The 24,050-nt window shown below is 37.6% G+C and overlaps 2 protein-coding genes across 7 annotated transcripts; one reads left to right on the top strand and one right to left on the bottom strand.

The window, feature by feature from the left end:
- Nucleotides 1–305: 305 nt before the first annotated feature.
- On the bottom strand, nt 306–5,991 carry LOC114880115 (fatty acid hydroxylase domain-containing protein 2). The gene is made up of 6 exons (XM_029195754.2): nt 5,758–5,991; nt 4,193–4,322; nt 3,947–4,050; nt 3,170–3,497; nt 1,936–2,208; nt 306–1,639 (listed from the first exon to the last, which is right to left on the bottom strand). Exons 1-6 carry the CDS (start codon nt 5,783–5,785, stop codon nt 1,480–1,482), a joined length of 1,023 nt encoding a protein of 340 aa, XP_029051587.1. The 5' UTR covers nt 5,786–5,991; the 3' UTR covers nt 306–1,479.
- A 635-nt stretch (nt 5,992–6,626) lies between these two features.
- Nucleotides 6,627–23,744, top strand: LOC114880105 (protein lava lamp-like). 6 transcript variants are annotated; one of them, XM_029195738.2, is made up of 11 exons: nt 6,627–6,875; nt 7,793–7,966; nt 8,039–8,416; nt 8,500–8,852; nt 8,923–9,670; nt 9,772–9,838; nt 11,412–11,540; nt 11,672–20,339; nt 22,057–22,220; nt 22,563–22,617; nt 22,957–23,744. In XM_029195738.2, exons 2-11 carry the CDS (start codon nt 7,799–7,801, stop codon nt 22,979–22,981), a joined length of 10,755 nt encoding a protein of 3,584 aa, XP_029051571.2. In that variant the 5' UTR covers nt 6,627–6,875; nt 7,793–7,798; the 3' UTR covers nt 22,982–23,744. The 6 variants fall into 6 exon arrangements, 5 of the variants coding, with proteins under 5 accessions (XP_029051571.2, XP_029051570.2, XP_029051573.2 ...); XM_029195737.2 differs by having other exon boundaries at nt 9,772–9,880; XM_029195740.2 differs by lacking the exon at nt 11,412–11,540.
- The last annotated feature ends 306 nt before the right edge of the window (nt 23,745–24,050 follow it).

Below are 24,050 nucleotides of genomic sequence, written 5' to 3'. Positions count from 1 at the left end.
TATTATTGTAAAAAAAAATCGTAAAATATTTTGATTTTGTACATTTTATTAGTAAGCTTATTATGTGGGTACATAAAATTATTGACATTAAAATTGCATATAAATTACAAAGTATATATAATATCTTGACAAATGGTTATAGAATAATGTAGCCACTTTATATATAATAACTGACAAATACTGAGATTTATATTGCCTTTATACATTTAATTATTTTAATACTTCTCATCAGAATTTCATAGATTTGCGTTAAATAAGAAAACCTTCATTTTTAGATGTAAAAATAAGGAATAACGAAGCGTCAATTCCATGATTTGATCTGCGTGTTTTTATTATGTGCATAAATTTGAATTAGAGAAAAATATGATTATTGACGTTAATGACGTTTAATCTTAATCGTTTAAAACAATTTTGACTTGATTTGTTTTGCAAATTTGAAACTTTGAAATGCATAATCTCCGACCGCTTATGACAATCTAGAATGATTATTTTTCTCTTTACTATAATATTATAATCATAATTTCATCTTATTGTTAGATTAAATTTATATTAAGTCATTGCTTTCATTATGGAACTAAATATAAAAATAGTAATTCGACTTGATAACAGTACACGATATAATTCTAGATTTTCCAACAGTATATTTTGTCGTAAAAAAGATATTCTAATAATCTAAAGTTCGTCCTTTAGAGTTATGGTAAAATTTTTGTAATATCCCAGGGATCTTATTATAGTTTTGGATGAAAAAAGAAAATAGAACGCGATACAATATTCCATACAATATTGTAAGGTTAGAAGGATTGTTCTTGTATCTGATAGTGCTGATTAAAAATAATCTAATATCATTACATTGAATACGATATTGTATCGTATCGAGCAAAGTAGGCTTCCTAAGGGAAAATAACAATGTAGGGAAAGCAGGAACTCTCAAATTCTTAATTTTGAAGTTTTTTTAATATTAAGAGTAATTTAGAAAAAATATAATTTTTAGTTATTAAATATTATAAAATTTAGTATAGAAATAAGAAATATGAATAATATAAATACAAATTCAAATTTTTCCGCGCAAACGTTTACATGCAAGTAAGCGGGCCACGGATTCAATAATTGGTGGTCACCTCTCCTACATTGTCAGTTTCCCTTGGGAAGTCCATGGTGATCAACACTGTTTAAAAAAACAGACAGTGTTTAACAATAACATTTTACGAGCACACCATAATCATGTTTACATGAATTAAGATTGCATAATAGAATAAAATTAATTCAAAATGTACAGTTCTCATACAAAAAAAGAAAAGTAGAAAAGCATATGAAAAATGTAGCTTGACTGATTTATGCTAATTAACTGCTCTCGATGAAGTGTAATACAAACGAAGATAATACTTAAAACCCTGAAGTATCTTATACTTGCATTTTTATACTAAATATAGTTTCACAACGAACTTTCATATTAAATGATAGTACTGAAAAAAGTCCTGCTTATTTAAATTTATATTTCACTTGATCCGGAAAAGCTTCTCTCGGTGGTACTAAGCTAAGCATTATAACGTGTCGCTGGTACGCTCTAGAATTACGAAATTGTGTGTCGGTTCCATGAATACGGTCTAACACTCCCAAAACTCCGAAGCACTGATTGAATCTGAAACAACATAATAATTAATAAATCAAAGTTTGTGGAATTTCAGGCTCATAAAATGTAACATTAAAAATGATGTATTAGATTAGGCTGTTGCATATTGAATGCAAACAGTAACGCAATCATAATTGTGTAATGGAGAGGAGGGAGGAAGAATTGCAACCCCCCTTCTCCCTAGTTGCGCTACTGCGTGCACATAAAATGGTTGATTTCAAACAACTTAATATTTAATAATCTTATGTTACATCGATTTAGTTTTTTAAAAATGGTTCTAAAAAAGGTATTATGAAATTACTTACTTTAAGTGATGGAAATCATGAGCTTCTGGAGATGGAAAGAATGGTAAGTGGTAACCAGAGTGAGCGTTCAACGTGGAAAGAATAGCAAGGGAGAACCAAAGCCAAGCGGTAGCCACGTGAGAACCTACGATGAATACTCCCAAAAACGGTGGTAATAGATTCGAGCCAATATGTTCTAAAGGATGGCAATACAGTGACGTTACAGCTATAGGGGCCGTCCATTCGTGGTGTTGTTTATGTATATACTTATACAAATAGCGGCTATGTAGAAATCTGCAATGTGATTATATATATATATATTGTAATATTTTAAGGAAGGTTCTATTTAAAATTATCATGAAAGAAGACTTGTGGCGATTAACGTGTGATTTGCTTTACTCTTTTTGCTGACAAGGGAAGCACCCTAACTGTTCAGCATTGATTTCAACAGGCTATTGTAAGAAGATAGCACGGAAGTTTCTAATGATATGTGTGATATACCTATCAGGTGTAAATCTATAGTTAAAACTTAAGGGGTAACCAGTCCTCTGTTGACCTCTGAGGCTCATTGATTACCTGAACGGAACTTCGCAAAATATATTTGCTATACTCTGTTCGTTGCTATATCATTATTGTACATACATATTACGTTTCTTTTATCGTGTGATCAATTTTTCATTTTGTAAAATTAAGATCCCATCTTAACTCTTGGACAGCGGAATGTGGGTTAATATAATTTTTAAATGAAAAAATTTTATACATTGGAAGAATAATTTTTAGAGGTGTTATAAAATTTAGAAAATAAAAATAATATCAAATACAAAGTTAAATTAAAATTTGGGCTTCCTCCATAGTCCGCCGTCCGAGAATTAGATATGCCGTTTAACTTTAAACTACCGATCTATTAAAATGTAAGAATGATCAGCCGTAATGAGCAGCGTTGAATTTTCCAAGAGAATATAACTATCTTTCACCTACAGTATTGTAGGTAAACGATAACCTCCACGTGGAAGTTATTTATAACTGAACTCAATCGATTTTCTAAGAAAAAAGAAATCAGTTATTGGTCAAGTACACGCGTACTGAAACTGATTTTTAAATGCATCTTTCTCGAAAACGAAGCCTCCCACGCAATTTCGTTATTCTTTATTTTCAACTTATTTCAAGCCATGAAATTACCCTGACCCCGTTTGTACCATGAATCTCAGACCACCCTGTGTGTACGTGTATTGAAGAAGGTTAAAAATATGTATACCTGTGGGAGTAATAAAATCCAATTTCCTCGCACAATATGTGAATGGCGATTTCAACGAGCACCCAGTGGAAGGTCGGTAATTCGCGTACAGGGGGATAACCGCGCCATTCCATAAAGTGATAACTGACGTATGCCAGAGGAAGTCCAACAATGATCTGATTGAACAGTACTTGAGCGATTACTTTACACAAGTCCTTCGTGTTGACGGGTTCGTTCGTGCCAGGCTGTATTTTGTATCTTCGCAAAGCGGCTGGCCGATTAGTTAGGTCTAGGATCGTGTATATACCGCCGAACAGCCAGTACACGAAAAACGTTAGTCCCAACGACCCTACGAGAGATCAGTCTAAGCTATTAATTGTTAATAAGAAATTTATAAAATGTATATGGGTAGATTATGTCAGTTACTGCGGATCAACCTGTTACTGTGCCTTCAGTTTATTTTTATATACACAGGGTGTCTCATATAACTAGACAGGAAGAGCCTGATGGCGTTTCTCTAAGATATCTTTTGAACCAATCAATTTTCGATCGAGGTGCTTTAATACATTTTTGTAGAAAATTAAAAAACGCTTCAACTGATGTATAATAAAATAGAAAATTCTATTTTAAGAAATGTTATTGGAATTTTGAAAGTCACCGTAGGAGGCATAGTAGCTGACAGATCTACCCTAGTGTTCGAAAATAATTGTCGTTTAAAGTGATAGTAAAAAAAAGTTACTTTAAAACGACGCTTATTTAAGAACATTTTACATATTCTTCGAGTTTCTGTTTTTATACCATAAACCCAGAGGGTAACGGGATCATCTCCTAGTTTGTCTAAAATTTTGTCCCATTGTGCTTGCCAGAAATCGCCGGATGCTCCCCAGAATCTCTGTAAGTGCCTAAGGGATAAAGAAATCTTAACAGTGAGATAATCGTTGCAGAGAAGAATTAAAAATTCTCTGAGACAATGAAATTTTCTTGTTCGATCGAAACGTAAGGGTGTAGAAATGATGTCCGTATACCTTATTCTTGAAAATTTACCATGTTAGTGAGTTGCAAAATGCAGCAAATCCGATCACCACCGTTCCAATTACGAAAAGGACGCTTCTCAAACTCGAAAGTAGGGTTGGCGGTGTTTGATTCTTACAGCCATCGCTTCTCGCAGGAATCACTGAAAAAAAAATTATAATATTTTTCTTATTTATTCTTATTTTTCTATATCATTCCCGAGTGCCTTTTATTTAGTTAAAATTAATAAAATAGTTTTGATCAGTTTTTCGATATGAATACTCCATTGTACATCGCGTCGGGTCATTGACCAGCAGCGCCGGATTAAGGGGAGGTTTAAGTGGGTTCAGTTCATATGTTTTAAGAGTAATTTTTAGAAGAATAGTGTAAAATTTAGAGAATGAAAATAACATGAAATAAAAAATTAAATTGAAACTAGGTCTCTCTCCATAGTCCGCCGTCCGAGGGTTAAACAAATTACCGGCAAACATATTCATACGAAAAATAATAAAACCAAGCGAAACATAAAGGAACTGTTTTTCTATTATTCTTTACGAATAAGAAAATAATCCATTGTTTCAAGTGCTTATACAAACTTAAAACACTTTAAACGGGTTACAAGCTTAGGTAAATCACGTTAGAAGAAGCATGTAATCCAAATGTTAGATACATAAGCAACTTTCTTAAATGTCCAACTAGATTAAAGGTGAAGTGAAATGTTCAACTGCGTGTGATGCAAGTTATATAAATTAAATTGCTACTACTATTGTATCATAAATTTACAATAGAAAAATAATAAATTATATAATTTTTTTATTTGAATCGTATCAAATATTACAATGTTACGATGTCATATTGTAATGCAAAAAGAAACCATTAAAAATACATCTATTTGATTTCATATTTTGTAAACTGGGTGATTTACATGAAACTGTAAAAGGTTAAGTGTTTTCCAAACGAATTGCAACGTATATAATCCAGAAATAAATTTGTTTACTAAAAGATTGAATGTACAGATATAATATCGGCAATTTTAAAATATTCAATTTAATTTTTTTAATTTAATCGACAGAAAAATAAATTACTTTACTACGTAATTCGCTATCGAGCATGCCACGTAGAAAAGGGTTGCTTTTAAGTATAGCGCAGTTATGTTAATGTCTCGATGAAAATACAAATTTCGTTATTATTAATGTTGTATCTATGGTTGTCATTGCACAGTGGGGAGATTAAGTTGAAAAAAATTTCTACGACAAGTAGAAAATCGATATTATTAACGAAGATAAATAAACACCCACGGCAAATCAATTAACACGCGTTTATTTACATCTCCGCCTACTACTGTTGTCCCTCCAAAAGTGTACCGCGCCTGTCGATACATTTTCAACGCTACGTTTGCAATTACAACTGTAGAAAAATGTAACAAAGGAAAGGAATGTGATCGTCAGTTCTAACACGGAAATTAAACAACAACACCCAATTTAACGAATTGTTTTGCTCGCGATGATCATCATAGTGGTTAAATTGGTCCTATAGGAAACGTTCGGATGTGTTTTGTCCAAATATCAATGAGAAGGAATTGAAATATTTCTTCTAACCTTTGTATCGGCTCTGCACATCCATCATGTTTAATAATGGTAACGTTTACGAAGAAACACGTAAATTCTTGTATTCAGAGTCAGTGGATCGCATTAGCCACAGAACACACACGATAGTCGATAAACGCGGACCGTTGGTACTAGCAAATGCGCCGTAGCACTAAGGCGCCTACCTCACAGCTTAAATGTACGCGTGTTGTATGTATGTACAAGTTCTCATGTACACGATACGTGTGGGTGTGTATGCCTACATATATAAGTATGTAATAAATGAAACACACTCACGAGCACCCTTGGCTTCGCGTACTCGAAGGAGGAAGTGAGGAGGAATCTCCCACTACTCGTCTGACTCATTCTCTTTTCTTATGACCAAAAACAGAAGGGGTAGACATCACTGAACTGTCAAGGCCTAAACACGAGAAAGCCGAGCAAATAGTGGGAGACTATTTCTCTTCGTTTCCCCTTTAATTAAACGAAACCTAACGTGTTCGTCAGCGAACTATAATGTATATAACGTAGTTTGTACATAGGGACCAGATTGATGCACGTTTGAGTCCTGGGTCGGTAACGTAGAGCACCTGTCATGTGGGTACCAACCATAATCGACCGTCGGGAAGGTAGGGAATGACATCAAAATGGAAAAAAATTTTTGTTGAGTCGCCAAGAACCATTCTCACAGATGTTTTCTTTCGTAAAAAGGAGCTTATGTGCAAAATTTGATCCAAATCAGAGCATGACAGTTTTCCGAAGAACAACCAAATACAATTTGAATTTTATCGGTACAATGGAAATCTAATTTACCAATATGGAATTGCTATAAATTGAAGTTAGCGTTTTCATGTCTTCATGGAAATCCGCCATACTTAAAGTGTCCAACTGTTTCCGGTTCTAAAGGGAGTGATGTAGAGTTTACATTTTGAAGTATTTGTTCCCGATTAGTAGTGCACTTATATGTAATTATTAATAAAATTAACAAAATTGTAAATATTGTAAAGTTGGTTAACTATAAACACGCGTGTATTTATTTTTGATTATACATAAATGTGAATAGCAGAAGTATTTTAACAAAATATGTGCACTAATAGTGACGTGTTTTCATCTTGACAACATAAACAAAGGTAAAATAAATTTTAGAAATATTTCGTTTTCTTCTGCATATTTACAATCGTTATAAATGAACATAAAGATTTAAACATTTTGCATAATGTTCATTTGCGTGTATCATAAATTATCAGAGTACATACATCTCTTTTCTTATAAAAGAGATTACGTCATTATATTACACATATAACATTGTTTGCAATTTACTATATTAACTTTATATTTCTTTTATTTGGTGTAATATGTGTATTTTATTAATTATGTGCATTTTTAATACTACAATGTTTTGAGGTTAGTTCTATATTATATGACTTATTGTCATTCCAGAGCCATATGTCTATTATTGTTCACAAATCTTATACGTATATACTTTCCGCTATATACTTTACAATATATATATATATTAAATAAATGTATAAATAAAATATATGTGTGTTTAACCTCTTTCAAAATTGTTGTTTTTTGTATAAATAATTGTTTTAAAACTCGTCTATAAAAATTAAAACTTACACTTGAAAATGTGTAATATTGTTTATATTAACAGTATTGTATATTATACTTATAATGTTTATGCTAAAAGAATACATGAAATAAATAAACATTCAAGATCTCCTTATTTACTGTTTTATATAAGATGTCATTGGATAGGTAGAAAGTTCTTAATTAAATGTATTGCAAGCATTAAATATGTCAGCAGGTAGCCTTTGTATATTCTGACATTCAATATCTATACACATAGATAATATAATTAGTTTACCCCAGTCAAGCTTTCATCCAATTAGTCTATGAAAATGAGAGCAATAGGTGACACAGAGCTTGACCAGTTTATAGAAACTTTCACTGCCATTGACTTCATAATTTCTTACTTATAAGAATCTAAGTTTCTGTTACACGAATTATAATGAAGTGGTTTCTATTATTAATAATTATACAGTTTATAATGTGGAGTACATCGGAAGAACCACCAGGGACAATGGAAGGGGATTCATCTGAATCGATGGTGCATGCAAAAGAAAAATGTGAGCAAAATAAAAATCAATTGGAATCGCTTAAAGAAATTATGTTGAAAAATAAGCAGAGCTTAAAAAAGAAGGAAGAAGAGGTTCAGGTAAGAAAAGTGATGAAAGTCTTGTAAAAGTTTATTAAGATGTCATTGTTTCAAATTCCAATTTTGGTTTAGGAATATGCAAGAAGGCTGTCCAAAATTAAATCTAGAGCCAAGTTATCTCGTAGAAGTAAAGGTGAAAATTTGCCTTGTAAAGATGTAAGTCATACATCGGAGGAAACTACATCAGTGGATATATCTGAAGAAACAATCGATGACATCAGTCAAGCAAAAACTGCAAAAGCAAAATCTACTTTACTCCAAAAGAAGTTGGCAGAGAATAGAAAAGTGTTTGAACAACGTAATAAAGAAATAACCGAAACTAAACGAGCAGTGGAAGAAAAAGTGGAAGCTATTAGGCAACAATTGGAAGAAAAAGATATAACAGCAATGGGTTTTCAAAAGGATCAATTACCTGTTGCACCTATTAAGCCAGTCATGATAAGTTCGGATGTTAGTAATCAATTTTATTTAACTTTCTACTGATAAATATTTGTCTTAAATTAATTAGAATTATATTCAATGTCTTATTATAGATCATGTCACCAAAACAGATTGAAAGTATTGAAGAAAAAGAGAATCAAATCGCAGTACTTAATAAAAAAATTTTAGAATTGGAAGCTACTGTTATAGATCTGCAGGAAAATTTAAAAGAGAAAGATTCGGTTATCGAATCTAAGACGAGAGCAGTCACTCTTATGTCTGCGGATCTTTCGAAAAAGGGTAAAACGACTTTGGACACTCTCGAAGATACGAAAGACGAAATGCGAACGATGCAGGAACATTTTATATTGTTAGAGACATCATTGAAGAATAAGAATGAAAGTCTCTTGGAGCAGTTGCAAGGAAGGGATAATAAAATAGCAGAATTAGAAGACTCAATTAAAGGGTAATTTTACATTTAAATATATTTTTTTTTCAGTCAGAAAAATGTTTATTTACTATTAATGTTTGTTTAGATTTGAGCAACAATTGTCACAGTCATCAGGCGCTGATGTCCCTCGTTCTACATTGGATACTTTATTAGAAACTAAAGAAGCTATGAAATCGATGCAAGAAAATTTTGTACTTGTAGAATCTTCTCTCAAAGCAAAAAATGACCATCTACTTGAGCAGTTAGGAGATTATGAATTAAAATTAGCGGAAGCTAATGAACGAATATTTAAATTAGAATCTGGTATTGGAATAATCAAGGATCCAACGGTTGATGATTTACAGTATAAATTGGAAAAACTGGAACATAGTAATAAACAGTTACAAGATGAAAAGTATGAATTACAAAAAAATATTGCAGAATTACAAGATAAAATTCTAAATCTATCAGTGAATGGTAATAATGGTGCTTTGATGGAGAAAGATAACAGAATAGTTGAGCTTGAAAATTTAATCGAAGAATTAAAGCAATCTAACAAGTTACTCGAAGAAGAATCTAAAGCAGAGTTACAACAAAAATTAGCAGATTTAACTTTGAAAAATGAAGAGTACTCGAATAAAATAGCTGATCTTGAAGGTTTGGTACACGAACTTGAAGAACAAAAAAGTGATATTGCGGCAAGATTATCGGATGAAAGTAGTCTAAAAGGGGATGAAAAAGTGGCGAAACTTACTAAGGAATTAGAAGAATTAAATAAGAGTATGATAAAAATTAAGGCACAACATAGAAGTAAAATAAAAAATCTGCAGAAACAACTAGAGAATGTGAAAAAGGTGAAGTACATATTTTTATATAATTGCATACATTTAACAGAAGCTTATGTAATTTTTGTAATGCATGTAACAATATGAAAATATGTTTTTTTTTAATTCAGGTATCTGATACAAACGCGGAACTTGTCAGACTGGGGAATCAAGTGGCATTATTAGAGGAAGAGAAAGGTAACCTACAGCTGAGTCTGGTAGACTTTGACGAGCTTAAAGGTAGGAACCAGGACAGAAATTCTGTCATTGCTGTTTCCATTGTTCTAGTTTCGTTATCAATTGTACATGCAATGCATTGCCCATTTATATTGTTCTTGAAACAATTATCCGCAGCCCTGTTTTCCTTGCTGAGGAAAAATTCCAATGTCTATACATATAATATATATGTATATATCATACGTACATGTATACGGACTTAACGATATATACAAAGCATTTTTATTACATTTGTTAAAAGTCGATTTTGTATGAAATAGACAATTAGAATTGTGAATATTTGCGTTATTTTCAATGCTTTTCGCATAAGAGGAACATCGACATTGAGATTATTAGAATTACGCTAATTTCTGGTGATGGAATCATATTATATGATTGTTAGATAGATACTAAATTGTAAAAGATGTTTATACAAAATACTAATCAATTATATCGAATACCTGTTACTGTTTTAATATAACATGGTACCTACTTTACTTGTCAAAGTTTGCTACATTTTGGAGTCATAGAAATGAATTTATTTATTAGAATGTAATATTTATATTTTATATAATTTTTATATAATTTTTAGAATAGTTAACGTTCTTGCATGAGAAATTAAGCAAATAATTTCCTTGTTTTATTATAAAAATCATTTGCAATACGTAATCAATGCTTTTATACATTAACAGATGAACAAATATAAAAAAAATTATATTTGCTCTAATTAATTGGGAAATTGCTTATTGAATGTATGATTTCAAAGCTGCGTATCATGCTTAATATAAAATGAAAAACTAATCCTTAAATAACAGCTAATATATGTGTCTCCAAAAAATTGTACATTGCAAAGGCTACAAATTTTTTTGGTGCCAAAACAAATAGAATGGTCCTTTATTATTTTACAATTTGTGATTTTGGTTTTTAGAAAATTGGGTAATCGACTTTTGGAGCATTATAATTTATTATTTATTTGTAATACGAAGCTACATAGGTTAATTCAATGCTGGTTGTTTTGTTGTTTAGCACTGGGCGTCCAACTGGATAGTTAATCCGCGATCAGACAAACTTGCACTTGCTAATAGGATTTCGTGTTCGATAGCGCTTATATACTGTGGTTACGTGCATGTATCTACACTCATTTCTTTCTATATACGAGTATAAGTATCTGCAGCTTCGTTTTTCATGTGTAAGCGATTACAAAATGATAAATTTCAAATCCTTAAATATGTATTTTAAATCATAGAAATTATTAGGATGTTTAAGCTTTAAGCAGCGTATTTTTGAAGTCGACAAGTTAATTTTTAATTTTTGTATACGAAGGACGAAGTTGCAGATTGCAAAGAAATGGACTTTTCAATTTGTTCGGTCATGGATAATTTGCAATTTTTACAATGTATAATCTTTCTAAGACACCCTATACGTTTAAAGAATCTTATAATATTACTTATCAAATTGTTAACTGTATGTAAAATTTAAGTTAATTGCTTTGCATTTACTATCAATTAATGTCAATTATTACATACATCATTGGCATGTTGTACGATCTGCATAGCCTCAGCAGGAGATTGGCAAGAACGTGTTATTGATCTTGAAAGTAAAGTTTCTGCACAAACGAAAGAAATTGAAATGCAAATTGAAGCCATTGCCACTTTAGAGAATCAAAAATTGGATCTTATGCAAGGTAATTTGTGCGCTCTTCTCTGCTAATTTTTACACTAAATTGATATCAAGTATATTTAATAAATAAATTTAAACGATAATGGGGACTGAATGAGAATTGCTGTATCACGAATACCTGTTTCTTCTTTTTAGAACTTCACATAGCGAAACAGGAGGTTTCATCCTTGGAAGCAGAGAACGCAGAGTCAGAAAATCTTCGGGTTACCGCAGAAATGAAAATTGTTGATCTTGAAGAACAGTTGGAAGCAATGAACAAATTGCAAAACGACAACAAATTGGAATCATCGTCGGAGGATAATCACGCGGAACTGCTTAAACAGGTGGAAGCATTGACCCAGGAAAATGCAGAATTATATAGTAGAATATCAAAATTGGAAGAGAAAGGAACGTCTGAAACTGGATCTACCGAATCGTTCGAGGCTATACAAGAGCTGGACAAGAGCGATCTGTTGAAGAAGATAGAGGATTTAATGCATAAAAATAACGAATTAACTCTGAAGGTAAGCAGATACCAAGAGAAAGAAAATTCTCACGCTGGTTCCACGGAGTGGTTGGAAACGATGAACGAAAGGGACAAGAACGAACTGTTAAAGAAAGTCGAGCAGTTGACTCAAGAGAACACCGATTTAGCGATGAAACTGAGCAGAATGGAAGAGAAAGGATCATCCGATACAGGCTCCACAGAATCATTCGAACGTATTCCAGAGCACAATGAAAGTATGACGAAAATAGAGCTGCTTACACAAGAGAACAACGAGCTGGTGATTAAATTTACAAAGCTCAAAGAACAGTTGGAGAATACGATGGAAATAGATGCTAAGCTGAGAGCAGAAATTGAAATTCTGCAACAAGCAGACAAGGATAAATCTTCAGAAGTGGAGCGACTCACAGCCGAACTAAGAAACCTTGCCGAAGAAAAGGATCGTTTACAAAAACAAATTGAATCGTTGATCGTAGAGAAGAACGAGTTGGCTGCTTTGCATACTAAAGAAGAAGATCGTTCTCTGTCTGAACAAGAAACAGTTGATTTTGCAGAGAGATCGAAGAGGTCCGTCGATGTCGAGGCAGAAATTGACGAAGAGAAAGATCTTCTGGAGAAAGAGGTGAAAGGGTTGGAACGATTACGCGAATCAACTCAGGATCTTCAAATCGATGAATTGACCGGAAGGATAGAAGAATTGTTGAAGGAGAATGAACGCGTGCTTTCGAAGCTGTCAGAACTGGAAACGTATAACGACAAGTTAAAAGAAAATTTAACAGAAACGACGCGAGAGAAGGAAGAATTGCAATCAAAAATTAACGATATGTCGCGCGACCATTCTGTCAAGGAGATGTTAGAATTGGAGAAAAAAGACGATGTTCCAGAGAAAGAGGAAATGCCGCAGTCCGACGAATCGTCTCAGCAAACCGAGTCGATGATCGTCGCCTCCTTGGAGCGCGAGATTGAAGAATGTAAAAAATTAATCGCCGAGCAGACCGGCCTGATCGAAGAGATGAAGTTGAAGCTGGCGAACAAGGAAGAAGAATTGGAGGAGAAGGGTAAACAGCTGACGGAATACGAGGCGTCTGGAAAGAAGGCTGAGAGTTTGGAGAACGAATTGAAGGAGATATTCGACACCGTAGATGAATGGAAGCACAAGTGCATCGAGATGCAAGAGAAAATGGAGAAGCTGGAAGCAGGGAAAGCTTCCATCGAGGAAGGTTTCAAAATGTTGCAAAACGAGAATAAAATTTTGCTCGAAGAGAACAAAGAAAAGGATGCGGAAACCGATCGCTTGAAACAACAGTTGCAGGATACTGTAACGACCTTTGAATCGAAAGTTCAGGAACAGCTTGCAGCGATATCAGAGAAGGAGAACGAGATCGGCAACCTGAAACAAATAATCGAGGACAAGGATCAAGAATTGCACGCGAAATACACCGAGCTGCAAAACAAAATGATCGCGATAGACAGCTTGCAAGACGAATGTAACAATTGTAAAATGTTGATTCAAGAGAGGAACAACGCCCTCGCGTCGATGTCAGACGAGGTCGCGAATCTTAACAACGCGATGAAGAGTAAAGAGGATGAAATATATACATTGAGAAAGCATATCGACGAATTGAGCGAAAAGTTGGACGAATCGAAGCCTCTGAAAGACTACAATGAATTGCTGGAACAGTTGAAGAACAAAGATATGATTCTCGACGAGCTTCACTGCAGAATAAACGCTACAACAAAGGAGAACAGTAATTTGTCTGAAAAATTGAAGAGTTTATCCCAGCATAATAATAACATTCAAAGTCAGTTGGCTGAGAAACAAAGGGAATTCGTTGATATGGTAGCTGCGAAGGAACTCTTGGAGACACTGATAGCAGAGACGAAGAAAGAGAAAGACGAGGCTGAGAGACGAATTTGGGACTTACAAAGCGTGATAGACTACTACATGAAATTCGTGGAAGATTTGCAAGGAGAATTGAAAGGCAGTTACAAGCATATAGAGCAGCTGAAATTGAAACACACGGAGGACGTCGAGCTACAGAATCAAAGACTCGAGAACCTGATAGAAGAATTAAACTCTAAGACGCAAGAATGCGAAACGTTGAGGGACGAGTTGGAGGAGAAAGAGCGACTGGTCGGTCGGAACATCACCGAGGAAGTAAAAGTCGCGCTAGAGGCGAGGATCGTCGATTTGGCAGAAAAATTAAAGGAATCTGAGGAGAAGATTCAGTCGCAGTTGGAGAAGATGAAGAAGTTGGCGGCTAATCTGAAGAAGAAGACAACGGTTTGCCAGGAACTGGAGGGCAGGGTGACGGAGCTGGAGGAGAAGTGGACGACTGAGAAGGACGAGAAGGAGGCGAAGAACAAGCAGATACAGGACGTGGAGATAGCGATGCGCGAGAAGGATAACAGAATAACCGACCTTGAAGAGAAATTAACTCGGGCGAGAAACGAGAACGCGGATGCGTTCAAGAACATCGAGGAATTAACAAGCGATTTGAGCGATTCCAAAGAAAAGATTACTTTGCTGACCGGACAGATCGAGGAAATGGAACGGGAGATCGTTAAGCTGCGGGCGGACCTGGAATCTCGAACAGCGGAGTTGGGTATCGAAAGAGAAAGCAAGGGGAATATCATTTCTGATTACGACTCCTACAAGCAGAGTGTTATTCGAGAGAACGAGCGGAAGCAAGTGGAGCTGGACGAGGTGAAAGAGAAGGCGCGAGAGCTGAGCGTGAGGATGCAGGTGATGGAAGCGGAATACGTGGAGCAGCTAGCTTCGATAAAGAATCTGACGGCGGAGAACGGGTTGCTGTTGTCGAAGCAGACGCAGATCAACGAGAAATTGGAGAACGCCGAAAAGGAATCGGAGGAGCGAAGATTGTTGATCGAGCAAATGCGAAGGGTGACCACCGAGGCTGTAACGGAGAGCACCCAGACCACGGAGGAGGAAAGCACCGAAGAGGAGAGGAAAACCGAGGGTGCCGAGCAGTGCGATCGTTGCAAGCAATGCCAGACCCTTGTGCAAACGTTGGAGTTGAAGTTACAGGAACGAGAGGCTGAGATCGAGAATCTCGACAACGAGCTGGCTAATTCGATCGGTAACTTCGTTCGAATGAATCAGAACAGCATGAGGAACAGAAGCTTGGAGGATCCTTACAACGACCTGCTGTTCCAGTACAACTCATTGATATCCAGCCACGAAGAGGTGAAAGCGAAGCTGGACGAAGCTTCGAAAGAAAACAAGCAGCTGATAGAAAAGATCGAACAATTGCAATCGATGAACGTTACTTTGGAGGAAACTGTAACGACGACGGAGCAGAGTATCGAAAGGCAACGGGAGGATTTGTTAAATTCTGATCTGGCGAAGGAACGCGAAGAACGAGAAGCGGAATTGCTGAACCTTCAACGAGAGATTCAGACCCTTCGAGAGCGTGTTAACGAGCTGGAGCAGCAATTAAATTCCCAGACGATTTCGCTCGAGTCCGCGGAGGACAGGAAGAAGGATCTTCGGCAAGAAATCGAGTCTCTGAGAAGCGACAGGGAGACGAATGATAAATTAATAGAAGATTTGAGAAGCGAGCTCGAAGGATACAGAAATCAGAGCGGAGAATCTGTAGAAAAGCCGATAGCAAAGAGAGAGGCTACCTTCGACCAACAAGAAAACGCTCCGAGGTTGTTCGACGCATCGAAGATCTTCGGCTCTTTCGCCTCCGACTCCGATCTTCTGACCGACAACGAGGCGAAACGATTGCAGGCTTTGCTGGAAGAGAAGGAGGCTCGGTGCTCGAATCTCACCCAAGAGATGAACCATCTTCAAAAGCTGATGATGGAAGAGCGATCGCAGATGTCGCAGAACTACAGCCAGTGCGTCGAAGAGTTGGAAATCTCGCGGAAGGAGTTAACAACGACATTATCGAATCTGGAAGTCCTCGAGCGGACGTTGAGCGAGAAAGATAAGCAGATCGATGCGTTGAACTTAGAATTACAAAACCTGAACCTTCGTATGATGGAACAACAAAACGATACCAAGGAAAGTCAATTGGAAGAGTTAAGAACGAGCTTAAATTCGACGAAAGAGGCATTGGACGCGATAATCGTTGAGCGAGAGCAACGCGACGCCCTGTTGGAGTCGTACAAGTTACAGGTCACCAATTTGGAAGCGGAATTGAAGAACTCGACCGACTCTGAACTGATCCAGGAGCTGGAAAGTAGGGTTTCCTGTACGACCAAAGAGAGGGACTTGTTACAGTTACAGGTGAACGATTTGTCCAGGTCTATGGAGGAGCTGAAGTATTCTATGGGCGTTGAACTGGAGAAGATCGGTCGGGAGAGGGACGAAGCGAAAGAAATGGTCGCGAATCTCACGCGAGCCTTGGAAGATGCCTATAAACAGTCGATGACGTCTACGATCACAGATACGTCGACGAAGGAATCGACTCCGCTGGAGGAGGTCTCGCGTGATCAGTTGGAACCGGGGAGTCCAGTTACGAAAGCGGTCGTCGAAGAGGCGAAACAAGGAACTGCCTCGACGCCGTTTTCGTCGGAGGTACCGTTCGTGGACGATGGAACGGGCTGGGACGCGGAGAAGCTGGTCGACGAGGAGAGTTGGGGCTGGGACGCGGAGGAGGCTCAACTGGTCGGCGAACACGTGACGGCCAGTCTGATTCCAAGCATGGAAATGCAATTGCGAGCTCGAGTGGACGATCTGGAGGATCGAATCAAGGACATGGAGAAGGAACGCGACAGGATGCTGGAGGAGAGCAAAGCAGCGCAGCTGAGAAACGCGAAGATGATCAAGAAGCTGAAGGAGTACAAGGTACAGGTGGAGAGTTTGCAGCAGCAGTTGAAGACGCAGAAGTCGAGCAGCGACTTCTACGAGCTCGATTCGGCGATCGAGGAGGAACTGAAGTGTCAGATCAGCAAATTGGAGAAGAGTTTGAGCGAGGTTCGAGAGGAATTGAAGAACACCGTAGCCGAGAAGGAGGCGTTGACGAAGCGTCTGGACGTTGTTGTTTCCGCGAACGAGAGATACATGGAGATGAAGGAACGACAGGACATGGACATGGAGGTTCTACGTATTCGAAACAAGGAGCTGTCCGACAAGATCGAGGCTCTCGATAAGAAGCTACAGAGTGGTGTGACAGCTGCCGAAGACAGCGAGGTTCCTCGAGGTGAAAGCGTAGTTTCCGGCGAGGAAGACAAGCCTGTCCCTCGGGAACGCGTTAGAAAACGATCCGTCGACCCGGAGGACTACGAGAGCTTGTGTAAAAAGTACAGAGAGGAGATCGACGACCTGAAGGAGGAGATGGAAGCACTGGCGTCGGAGAACGATCTGCTGCAACACTTTCTCGAGGAGCAAAAGGTGAAGATGTCCAGTTTGGAGAAGAAACGAACAGCGGAGGAGAACGAGTCCATTCAGATCGTGGATGATTTGAACAAAAGAATATCCGAATTACAGGCGATGCTGAGTAAATCACGAGAGGAGTACGAATTGTTGAGGAAGCAGTACGAGCAGAGCTTAATGGACGCAAACGACCAGGTAACAGCTATGCGACAGAATACCGACTTCCTCAAGGAGGAAGCTCGCGAGAAGATCGGTAAACTGGAAATGGAAGTGGCTGATCTGCGTAAACAATTGGAGATATTCGAATCGAGCAACGCGGAACTGCAGAAGCATCTGCAGGAAGTTTTCCAAGAGAAGACGAGCCTAGAAGAAAGACTGACCGCTATAATGGCTTCCTCGGAGAAACAATTGTCCTCCATGAACGCCTCGATGGCCGAAGTGACGGATCTCTTAAACATCAGGATACAAGAAGTCGCGGACCTGAAGCAGGAGCTTCAGAGACAATACGTAGATCACGAGGAGGCGAAGACGAAGCTGCAGGAGACCGTAGAGGGGCTGGATCAGGAGCTCGGAGAGAAGAGGCAGCAACTGGAAAGGTTGAAACAATCTCTATCCGAGAAGGAGAACGAGTTCGTTCAACAGCAGAGCGTAGAGACTGTCAGCGCTCTGGTGAGCCAAGCGACCCAGGAACTTGCCCAGAAACACGCGATTGAAGTCGAGGAAAAAGAGAAAGAGATCCAAAGTCTTCGAGGGAAATTATCAGCCCTAGAAACAGCTGTAAACGAGTATTCGTCGGAGAAGCAAGGCATTCTAGCTCGACTGGACGAGCAGCAACAGGAGCTCCAGTTGTTGAGGCAGGATCTAACAGAAAAGAATTCGTCTTTGGTAGCTTTCCAGGCGAATCTAACTTCGATTCTGAGCGAAAAGGAACGAGAATTGTTCGACAGAAACGAAAGAATCGATAGACTCACCGCGGATAATCAGAGTCTCCTGGAAACTATCGGGGAATTGCAGCGGCGTTTATATGAATTCGAAACCACTTCCATCGATACGAACGGGTTAACGTCGCGTATTCAGAGCCTAGAAACGTCCCTCCTGGAAAAGGAATCGGATTTAGCTCGATACGCCAAGGAATCCAACGAGTACCACGCTATTTTGGAAAACAATAGAATCGAGATCGAGCAGCTTCGCGCGGATACGCGGCACATCGACGAGCTGAAGAGCGAACTGACGGCGAAAGCTGAGCAGATGAATCGTTTAAACGTGGAACTAGAAGCGACTCGCGAAGCTCTCGGGGAGACCAGACAGATTTTAAACGAGAAGACTTGTTTGTTGGAGAAATGCAATCGCGCGTTGGAGGAGAAAGACAGCGAATCTTCGGCAGTGCCGATGATCGAATCGAATCAGCCGAGTGCTTCGAACATCGTCGACGGTTTCCCTCTGTTCAGAATGACCGAGGACAATCACGGTTTTCAGCAGACGATCGACGGTATGCAGGCTGAACTGGAGAAGAAACAAGAGGAGATCGAGCATCTGAAGTACGTGTTGAACGAGAACACGTATCCGGGTATCATTCGAGAGATGCAGGACACGATCAACTGCCTGTACGACGAGAAAGCGGAATTGAAGTCGTCGTTGGACGCGTTGAACGAAAAGTTCGAGGAGAAGGCGAAGGAGATCGAATCATTGACCGAAAGTCTGAAAGCGAAGAGTCTGGAAGTTGTTTCGAAGGAACAAACCGGTGTCCTTTCCAGAGAACGAGCCTCGATGCAGGACCAGGAGAGGATCGTCGGATTGCAGAACGAGTTGCACGCGAAGGAGCAAGAGATCAACGAGATGAAGTACGTTTTAGCGGAGAAAGACTCGCAGTTGTCCCTTCAGGCTAGTATGGAGCCGCAGTCTGATGACTTCGAGTTGCGCGAAATGGTGCAGAGACTAACTGGCGAGGTGTACGGCAAGGAACAAGAGGTTCAGCAATTGAAGTCGATCATCGCGGAATTGCAGACGGAAGTCTCTCGTTTGCAGGAATTCGAGAGACTCTCCGAGGAGACTAAAGATGCGATAGAGAAGCTCGGCGCTGAGAAGGAACAGGCGAGGCTAGAGGCGGAGGAATATTTGAAAATGATATTGGAGCAGAAGGAAACGGAGATAGATGAGATAAAGCAAAGGTTGTCCGTTGAGAATCAACGAATGCTTGATGAGTTGCAGCTGAGGGACAGGGACGTTGAAAATTTGAAGAAGCAACTGGAAGAGTTGTCCACGATGGAGCAGACGATGAAGGATAAGTTACAAGGGAAGGAGGAAGATCTGGCTCGAGTTAGCAACGATTTGGCGGAGAAAGAACGAAGATTGGCGGAGTTGAGTATCACCAAGGATGCGGAGCTTCATAATTTGAATGTTTTGATCCACGAGAAGGAGGCTCGCATCGAGGAACTGATGCTGTTGTCCGACGAGGAGGAGAAGCAACTGAAAGAGTTGAGGAACGTTTTGGAGGCCAGGGAAACGGAGATAAATTCGTTGAAGAAACTGTTAGAAGATAAGGTGAAAGAATTCGAGTTAATTCAGAACGTTTTGAAGAAGGACGTGTCCGTGGTCGGTGCTTCGACCAGTCAACGAGGCGAAACTTCCGACGAAGATAACAAAGCGTTCGCCTCGCAGGAATTGGATCTCGCTTTGTACATGCTTCATCAACGAGATGTTAGGTGCGAGGAATTGACCCACGAATTGATGCAGTTGCTCGAAGAACGGGACACCTTGCAGCTCCGTTTGTCTAACGCTATCAGAGTGAACGAGGAGCTGAGAAGAATGGGCGGTGGGCCCGACGTTGCTCCTAGGGACGAAGCGTCCACTTCCGTTAGCGAAGAACCGATGGTGGAACATCCTTCGCCTTCCAAGTCCGAAGGACCGGTCGAGATAGCCAAAGAAGCTATCGACGCTCCCATTGGGGAAGATAAAGAGGCTCTTGCTCTGAAGTGCGTATTAGTATTAATAATTAATTAATAATGTTTAGGATCTATAAGAGTGGTAGCGGAATAGCAGAGAAATACGGAAAAGTAATTCAATTTTACAATTGAATGCAATTGTAAAATTTCTTCCACGATAATGTATTTTTTTATAAGGTATTAGAAGTCCAATTGCAAAATCGGCCTCTGTACGCCCCTGGATAATTGTAGAAAGAATATTTTTCAAAAATAATCATGAGGAAATATTGTTTCGTTGCATCAAAATCTTTGAATTACGACGTGAATCGCTCGATGTTTCTCAGTTTCCACGCGTGAGGTCCCTAAAATCAAGTTGGACTTGGGGACCTCACGCGTGGAAACTGAGAAACATCGGGTGATCCTTGTCTTTCCCTGCATAGGACAAGGACAGCTAGATATCCAAGTACTTAGCCACCTTGACATGAAACGACTCGAATTTAGGAATTTCGTAATTCAACGATTTTTAGACGAATTTAAAACAATTTTGTTTTTAATAGTTTCGTGTGAAATAGAATTTTCTAATTTTCAAGAGCTTCCAAGGTTATATTAATGAAACGATTACGTATTTTTTAAACCATTAATTTAGCTTATCACCTAGAAGAACCGAATAGGAGCTTTTCAAGTTGACCCACATTTTACCTGTACCATTTGCTCGTGTCCCTAAATGAATTAATCCAGTCAAGACGTAGATGTATTCGCTTAAATATCACGGTTTCTTTATGAGAAGCAAACTCTTGACATTTTTCCAGCCCCCTACAGAATGTTAAAAAATAATGCAAAGGTTTGATGAACAAGACTTTTCCTTTTAAATTTAACCCTGCTGTTCTTCTCAATTTACACGTTCGCTTTGCAATTCTCGAAATAATTCATTTCAAAGGGATGTGAAATGCTAGAGAAGTAAATACAGTTTAAATTTCGTATTTCATATTATTTTCATTTTTTTTTATTTTACACTGTTCTTTTAAAATTATTTTTCCTGTATATAAAATTTGTTTTCGTTTAAAAATTACGCGTTTAATTTTAAATTAATATCATTGTATATATTTTGTAAGTTGGGGTCATGATTGACCCAGCCTCCGCTGTTCACAGGTTAAAAAAAACATTTACAAGTAGTATTAGTACTCGTAGAAATGTAATTTTTATTTCGGAGAAGAATAGCAGGAAACAACCTAACCCTTACTTCGTAAATGTGTTCACACTGAAAACTATAGTTTTTAGTGAATCCACTTAATACATTCGATCCGGGTGACATCATAAGACGTCAAAGTCGTCGAACCCGACTGCCCGAGTGACGTAAGATGTTTATCTCGGCTGTTAAGATAATTGAACCATTCAAAAGCCAAACTAATCAGGTCCATAAAATAAAAGAGTAAAGGATAGAGATGATGTTACAATATTAAATAAAATTTACAGAAAGTGGCTCCTGTGTGGCTCAATTATTTACAGCTATCTGGAGAGTTGGAGAGTTCTTATGTCTGAACCATACAAATTTTGTTATCCACAGTTTTCCCTAAGATGCTAGAAAAGGATTTTTTTTTCTTTTTTTCATCCTACGGAGTAAGGGTTAGGAAAGTCATAGTTTTAGTTAGTCTTGTATGCAAATTATTCTATTTCTTCTAGCTAAGAAGGTGTTAAATCATGCCCTTCGATTAGTATCACCCAAGCTCCTTATTTCACTGTAAAATGTAAAAGCTAGTTTTCCCTTTAGGCTGTCGCAGTTGCACACGGTGAGCCATACAAAAGACGTGCGATTGAGGGATGAACGAGAACTGAGGCACACGCAACAAATGTCTTTGCTAGCGCACAAAGACGTTTTAAGTACATTACCACCCGAAGCAGCTGCCAGGCTCGTCAATGCAAATTATACACTCTGTATGTATCATCAAATCATTTTACTATGGTACATTTTCTTAGGATTTTCCCATTTTCACGTAGTAAAATTTATTGGTTTTTTTTTTCTATTTCTTTTTTTGACTTCAAATTGTCCTTACTTTTCATTACACTACGTGCGATACGTATTTAGTTCTGCGATAATCAATAAGCGATTCTTGTAAATTTTCATGCTGCATTGTTACAATAGTTATTATATTTGTATATTTCTGTGTATCTATATATTTATACATTTTCCACAGACATTCGTGACCTTCAAGATATTCAACATATTTATCGTAAAAAGATAATAAAATGTATATGTATTTTATTGATTATTTACAGCTAGAGATGTTCAGAGCCAGTCGAGCGTTCTACTGAATTGGCTGTGGGGAAAAAGGTAAATGCTTCATTTGTATTCTTACATAGAGAAAATAATGATTATGATTGATAATATTATTAAGATAATGTTTAAATTTCCTTATACGTAAAAATATTAGGGATTTCAAGTTTATATACCTAATGGCAATAGGAAAAATTATATTAATTTTTTTTTTTCAGTTATTCACCCATTATCAAATAATTATTTTTTCAAGAACAAAGCCTTAAGTGAAAAAAATTTATTCCATATTTTCGACTTATCTTCTCACCTAGAATCATCTCTTCCACTATTGTATCGTCAATACTGGGACGTTCTGTATATAGGTCACATCGTAATCTTACAAACATTTTGTTATAGTACGCCAAAGGTGGTACATATGTGATGGGGCACCATAAACAAGAAAATGGACGCCATCCTTGCCTTCTGGATACATTCCTGCCAAGTGCCAACTGCCAAAACTATTCCTGTTATTTAGATTAAATCGAAGGCGATAAAACGCAATTACTTTTTCAATAACGTTTCGACTGGTTCCTTGAAATTGCGAGACCGTGATAACACTGTCCTATACGTTTCAACTTTTTCTATGTGTTCCGATATTTACTGTACCTTTCCTATAGAGTTTTATTCGTTGATTATGATTGCCAGCTTACTATTTTGCCGAAATGTAATAAAAAAAATATTAATTCGATACAGTTGCTTAAAGAAAATAAATTTATATTACAGACGTTTTATAGTTCCATCACTGAATTTGTTTAATCGCGCGAGGATCTAAAAAATACGATTTCTTTTCTCAAAAATAATTTCTTCGAAAACAGATGATTTATAGATTCGTAATCGATGCATGAAACTCGATAAGAAATGCACGGTGGATGTCGGAACATCAGTCGGCTATCGGACAGTGTAACTAAAAATGTTAAGTGTTTCACTCAATGTAAAGGTCTAAAAATGTCTGTATTTTTAACGAGACACTTGATCGTGATTTCTTGAGGCTTCTAAAAAACAAAAAAGAAAGTCGCTCCTCTTCGGGACAGAAGAGCGTTGAAGGAAATGACTTTTAAACTGTATTATAATCGTTGTATAGCCATCGTGCTTAGGTGAATTGTAAACGAAATATTGTTTTTGAACAAGTGTATATTTCAATTATTTTCTTAGCTGCGAAATTGTTGATAGTTTGTAAGATGTTTTTCCCGAGTACCGTTCCCATATTATTAGAATTCGTAAATAATAGAAGGAACTGCAGGCACCGCTTATTTCTCGTTGGAAAATCGTTCATTCTTTTCTTTTTTTCATCCCTTTATTGATTATCGTGCTTGGATTAACCGTGTGGTCATCGATCATTGTTTCTTCTTTATTCCGAACCTGGTCCTGATCCATCTACAGGGCGTTTCGTTCAATTGGGCCCAAGTATTGCTCTAAAATGATATACGATAGAAAAGGATGTTATTAAGCAA

This window comes from Osmia bicornis, chromosome 5 (assembly GCF_907164935.1).
Source record: "Osmia bicornis bicornis chromosome 5, iOsmBic2.1, whole genome shotgun sequence".
NCBI classification, from domain to species: Eukaryota; Metazoa; Arthropoda; class Insecta; order Hymenoptera; family Megachilidae; genus Osmia; species Osmia bicornis.
The sequence above is the reverse complement of the archived record's forward strand: the minus strand, read 5'-3'. Positions and strand labels throughout refer to the sequence as shown.